Source organism: Mauremys mutica, chromosome 1 (genome assembly GCF_020497125.1).
Source record: "Mauremys mutica isolate MM-2020 ecotype Southern chromosome 1, ASM2049712v1, whole genome shotgun sequence".
Taxonomy (NCBI): domain Eukaryota; kingdom Metazoa; phylum Chordata; order Testudines; family Geoemydidae; genus Mauremys; species Mauremys mutica.
In genome coordinates, this window is record NC_059072.1 from 344,741,543 (window position 1) to 344,747,846 (window position 6,304).

A 6,304-nucleotide genomic window follows, 5' to 3' on the forward strand; every position below is an offset into this window, starting at 1 on the left:
TGCCTTTCTTCCTTGGGAGCATAATCCCAATTATTTCTCGTGATTAAGGATGACAAACATGAACAAAGAGTTTGCAGCATTGGACCCATAACTTGGGTACAACATTGACTGAAACAAAACACTCATTTGTAACATAGTAGTTTTATTTTCTTAGAAAGCCTTTCACCATAGGCCACTAAAAGAATGTGAATGTGTCACGGACTTGCATTCTTCATAGTTAAGCACTCATTTCTGCGACTCAGGTGCAAAAAAGTTAAAATGAACAATAAAGTCAACTTTAGCTACAAAAGGCAAAAATAATCGCCCTCTTTTAAAAAAAAAGTGAGAACATCTAAGTACTTTCTTTGCAGAAAGGGCATTCACTAGCTTTAAAAAAACAAAAACAAACACACAAAAAAATCAAAACAACCATTTAAAATAGATTAACTTGTACTACAGAAATAGATCTTACCAGATAAGTGTTATATTACATGACAGAAAAAAAATGCTAATATGAACTTCTCTAGTGAGATAACTTAGATAATGTTTTCACCCTAGAAGTATGTTAATTTAGCAAAACTTCACTTGATAATTACCATGAGTTGATAACCTCTATCTTAGGTACTTCTAACAGCTTTTCTTTTTTGATACATAACAGTGTAGTAAAAGACAAATTAAAAAACATTCATTGTTATACTTCACCATGCAAGAAAACTCAACACTGAAAGGCAAATATTTATTTATACAGGAGACAACTTTGATTAGACTACAGAACTTTTCTGAAAGCATATGTACCTTTTCAAATACACAAATAAATGTTGCAACTAGGTTTTTAGTAAATGCAGTAAGATACTCTCTTCCAACATTCTTGACAATGGAATCCATAAGATACATAACAGGGAGCTTCTCTGTAGAAGGAGCCTGAAGTAATAAGAAGAAACTGAGAAGTTTAGTATAACAAACACATATAAACATTTCTAAGATTAAAGGATAACCAATCCCAAAAATACAGGTCTCTATTTTTGGCTGACATTACAAATCAAAGGATTATTTTGTACACACTGAACTTGGAAAGTTTATCATCAACAAGTACCATGCTGTGTGTCTACCAAACAAAAACCCAAACCATTTAGTTATTTAACTTTGTGTATGAAATGACTTGGGGGGAAAAAAATTAGCACACCAGTGTTACTATTAAGTGTTTTGAATGTAACTGTTTCAGGTACATTTGATAGATTATAAATTAACATGAAACCACTATTAGCTAGTGCTGGAACTTCTAATAATTGTGACTTGTATCAACTTAAAGCTGTTTATCTAGATTTCACATTAACAGAATTCAGACTTCTAGCAGAAAGGCCCCAAAAATTTAACTCCGTAGATGTAGATTATATGTTGAATACGACAGTCTTTTTGTAACCTACATTTGGAATAGACTAAAGTTACTTCACTGCAATCCAAACGAATGTGAGGAGTCTCAGCCTCCTATAGCAGTTGTAGTTCAGTCGGCTTTTCGAGATGTATGCAAAACATGCAGCTAAAACAAGAAGTTCTAAACCCCAAAAAAATTCAGCTATGAGGTTGGTCATGGGAGTGCGGATGAGCTTGTCTGGAAACCAAGATTTTCACGGAAGGTAGTCTTCAAACTCTGGACTCTCCATTGTCAAAGGAGCAGGAATTTTATTTTTAAGTTCATACACAAGATTGGTACCGACTTTGTGCAGTAGGACTAGTGTGGTGGTGTTGAGATTGGTACAGCAGCTTCCAAAGCAAATGAAGCCTTGTTGGCCTAACCCCCAAAAATTAATTTTAATGTCTACCACTGGCTTTCACAAGCAGAGGGCACAGCAAACTTCCAGAAAGCATCAGCAGGTACACAGACTTGTTGAAAGGACAACATAAAAGACACATGTTGTGTTAACTGTGCTCCTCTTCCACAGGAACATCCATTGACAAAACTTTTCCCATCTGCCATACCACAAGTCCAGGTATAAAAGTCAGTATATTTACTCATAGCTAAGTTTAGACTGGGTTGTCCAATGGGTCCATAAATCATTAATGATACCTCACTTCATAAAACCCATTGTCCAGACAAGCATGTGGAAGTGCTCTTGCTTTACAGTTTTATATTTAGTACCTTTCCCATTAGAGTGGCTTAAGAAAACTGCAGACAAAATTAATATAGGTCACTTTGAGTCTACAAGTCTTGTATATGGGTAAATCAGAGCCAAACTATGTTGTGTTTTCACTCTTAAATGTATTTTTATTTACATTTTCAAACCATTCCACTACCATCACCTGAAGTGTGCTCGAAGAGGCAAATAAGGGGTAATTTCTTATTAAACATAGGTAAATATTCAATATGGTAGTGGCCTACGCTAATTTGTATACATAGTGAAAAATTAAATTAGTAGATGGCATGTCTTAATATGTATTAGGAAGGTGCAGTTAAAACATAAAAACTGTGGTAAATGCACAATATGGCTTACATCATCAGTACACTCCCTAATCAGGGTATTGAAAATGTGCATATTTTAACACTAGCTGAACTTTAAATATGAGCTAATACAATATTGTGTGAAACAGATACACCTCTGGCCTTAGTAAGCCAAAGACTAAGTGTCCAATGCTGCTTGATATTCAAATGGCTGGGATGGTTTTGGTTTCTTCTTAAGGTAGCTTATTAAAAAACTGTTTTTAATTCTGAATGCCTTGTTTAAAAAGAAAACAGGAAGATTATAATCAAAGTCAGATTTCAGTGAAACACACACAGCTGTCTGACCAGCCCTTATTCCCCAAGAGCTACTTATACAGCAGGAGCTATACATTTTTCCATTTCATCACTGAGTGTGTTTGCACACAGGCTCAATATACTCAGCTACGCTTAAAGTCTGAGATCTTCTGGATCCATTTAAACTAGTAGCAAAGTCATTTTAAAAAGTGTTATAACGATCACTTGCATTACACACCAGGTTGTGAAGTAATCGCACGTGGAAGTACTTCAATCTGGTAAGGAAGTCAGCCTGTTTTAGCACTGACTCATGTAATTTAGAGGAGTTATATAGCAAACCCAACGCTGAATACTTCAGTCATTCAGGTATTACATTTTAAGAACCAGGGCTTAGATAAGGCTGGAATTTTTAAGTCTTCATTTCCGGAAGTGTTTATTAGGTCAATATAGTTATCAAGTACTCCATTAACCACAAAAGTGAATCCTAGTTTGGAATGTACTTTGGTTTTCAGATGCCAATACAGTTAGAATACAGCACAGAACTCTATTAGCTGAAAGATACCACAAGACACTACCCAAAAGCCCAGGGAGCTCAGCATAATAAGAACAACATTGAAGGATACTAACTATAAGCTTGTTTGCATAGAGGGGTTTGGCCTTCATCACAGAATGCTTGCTGTTCTCTTTCAATTAATGTATGAAATTTGTTGCTGAAGATGTGGGGGGGGGGGAGAGGGGGAATTAGTTTTCTGAAGGATATGAACCTTAAACTCATTTTGATATCTGAACCCCCAGTCATGTCACTTTTAAACACTTAACAAATAACCATGTAAATAATAATGATTTTGGAAACAGATTCTGCACTAAACAATGGTAAATAAAAAGACAAATACATATTTCATACATTTTATTTACAAATTTTATAATACCAGTCACACAGTTCAAAACCATTTATTAAAATGTAAAGCAAACCACTCAGTTTTACACTGAACAGAAACTGTCTCCAGGCAACACTTTTTTTTTTTTAAGTGGCTTAGTAAAGGAGGTCAATTTCCCAGGAAGAACTAAAAACTTGCCTTATATAACCAGAGTCACTAACAGTAACTAGGCAAAACTAACCGAAGATACAGGATTTAAAACATCTTTAAAAAAACAGGGAGGCTCTAAAACCACCCAAAAAGGAAAAAATTCACAGCATTGGTATTTATGACAAATCATTTAATATGCACATCCATTGCCCCGTATTAGATATAATGATGAAATCTATTAGATTGTGAAATCACCTCCCCAAAGAAAAGGCAAAGCCCAGCCCCTGAAGACATTTAGAACTAGTCTGGACAAGGGTCTGGAGAACCCACTGAAGGAAGCCATCCTGCTCTGACTGAAAGACAGATTAAACATAAATAACTTTAGAGGCCTTTCTCTTCCCCATATAAATTTTACAATTTTCCCTATGATAAACCTCAATTTAAAGCCACAATACAAAAGCCCTAGACCACCTAACAGTGGAAGGAACAGGGGAGAAAGAGGGTGTTGTGTTGATTGGGGTGGGGATGAAAAGGAGCTATTTTACTGGAATTAACTTCAGGGCTAGTTAAAATCCTCAGCTAAAAAATGTAAAACCCCTATGTGCCCATAGCTGACTGATGTCAGCAACTGCCTGGATTGGGCTTTGAGGGAGCATCCTTTTACTCCTTTGTATCATGCGCTCTCAGGCGCCATGTTAGGATCCTACGAGCTGCATTTCTTCTCCCCTGCCCTGACCAATAAGCTTCTCTAACCAAGTTAGATTACACCTCCCCCACCACACTAAGCTTCTAGTCAGAGCAGATCGCCTATAGCCTGAACAGCCTCCCCACGCCAAAATAAACTTCTCTAAGGAAACAACCCCATCACCCCCACACACACTTCTCTAACCAGAACAGATGTTCGCCCTTGCCCTGCCTAAATAAACTTTTCTTCCTCAGGGCAGATTCCCTCCCCCACCCCGGATGTCTCAAAAAGAAAAAGGGGGAATCGCCCTGGGTTTAAAACTACGAGGGAGCTGCCTTTAGAATCTAAGAAACGGGAAATCTTAGGTCTGATCTATTTTTATTTAAACTACCCAGAAAAAAAGCTACATTTTTTGTCCCCCGCTCCACCCGCCCCAGGACGTCGTTATAATTACACTACAAATGACTGAACTGATGGGTGGGTTTAAGCGTCAAAACAGAGACACTGAGTATCACCCCCACGGCCAGGGGATCCCGGCTGCAGGGCGAGGTGGTCCTACCGCCCGGTCGCTGACAGGCCGCCATGTTGTGTCTCGGATTGACACGGGCCTTCGTTCCCAATAGCCATGCTCCGCTCCGAGCGGCTGCGGGGGGCGATTCCCGACCCCTCCCCGGACGTCAGACTCCCTGTCACAATCACCCCCCTGCTCGGCAGCACGCTAGTGTCGGGGGCTGCTGCTCCCCCCTGCCTGGAAGGGGCCTCTAACTTCGTGTGGAGAATGAGCCTCGCTCCCTGTCCGCGTTTGGCATGGTGGCTCCCCGTCTGCCTCCCCCGGGCCCTTCGGCCCCGAACTCCCCTGCTGCTGGCCCCGGAACCCCTGCCCAGACTCCCCGAAGCCGCCCGCCCCACGCCCCTCCTGGACTCCTGTCTGCTCCGATCCGTCCCTTCCTCAAGCCCCCAGTCCCGCTCCTGTCCTGTCCCCCCACCCCACCCCCAGGGGCAGTCACCTGTCTGTCGCCCCCACCCCCGCCTCCATTCCTGCTATCCCCGCCTCCCCCAGCCCCCCCCCCGCCCCGGGTCTCCCTGTCTCCCCTCCACGCACACACACGCTGCCCCCCGGCCTGGCCCCCCAGCAGTATAGGTAGGAGTAGTAGTCGGTGGAATATAAAAACCTTGGCGATTTGCGCCTCGATCAGGGAGACGATGTCCTTGGCGAAGGGCACGTTCTCCTCGGCCAGGATGGTCAGCATGTTGATGTGCGGCTTGCTGTTGAACGTCAGGTCCTCCAGCGACGACTGGTAGTCGCGGCACGCGTCCTCCCGGGTCTCCGCGCCGCCAGCGCTGCTCTCCGGGCCCGACATTCTCCTCGGGCCGGGGCCCGCGCCAGGACCCGACCCACCGACCGAGAGCCCCCTCCCCGCGATCCCCCGCCGCTGCAGCTGCCGCCGCCGCCGCCCCTCCCCGATGCTTTCGAGATCTTCTACCGCATCCTCCGGGCCGGGGCTCCCGCTGCTGGTGGTGCCGCCGCCGCTGGTGCTACTGCCGCCTCCCCAGCCGCCGCCGTCTCAGTCTCACACACACAAAATGGCGGCGGCTCCGACTCGCGAACTGCTTCTTCTTCCTCCAACCGTTGCGTCATGTGAAATTGTTCTAAGGGGAGGGGGGGCGGGCGCTTGGGAAGCCCCTTTTGTTCCCTTACTGTGCTCTGGTTGGCTCACTCTTAGTCCTCGCTTTTTCTGATTGGTTCCCTATCGCCGTAGCTGTTTGTGATTGGCTTTTTCTTCTCCTGATTGGTCCTCGCTGTAAAACCCGGATCCCCTTCGTCGCTCTGAGTTACAATTGGTTGATTTATTTCTTCCCTCCCTCCTGATTCGTTGTGGT

At 43.2% G+C, this 6,304-nt stretch overlaps 1 protein-coding gene across 1 annotated transcript in view; it reads right to left on the reverse strand.

Moving 5' to 3' along the window:
- PCF11 (PCF11 cleavage and polyadenylation factor subunit) overlaps window positions 1-6,064 on the reverse strand; it is a 30,341-nt gene extending 24,277 nt beyond the window's left edge. The window contains exons 1-2 of the mRNA XM_045020731.1: window positions 5,596-6,064; window positions 775-900 (exon numbers count right to left, since the gene is read on the reverse strand). Of these exons, the coding sequence (XP_044876666.1) occupies window positions 775-900; window positions 5,596-5,784 (315 nt within the window). The 5' untranslated portion in view covers window positions 5,785-6,064. The remainder of the gene's footprint in view (window positions 1-774; window positions 901-5,595) is intronic.
- Window positions 6,065-6,304: the final 240 nt, after the last annotated feature.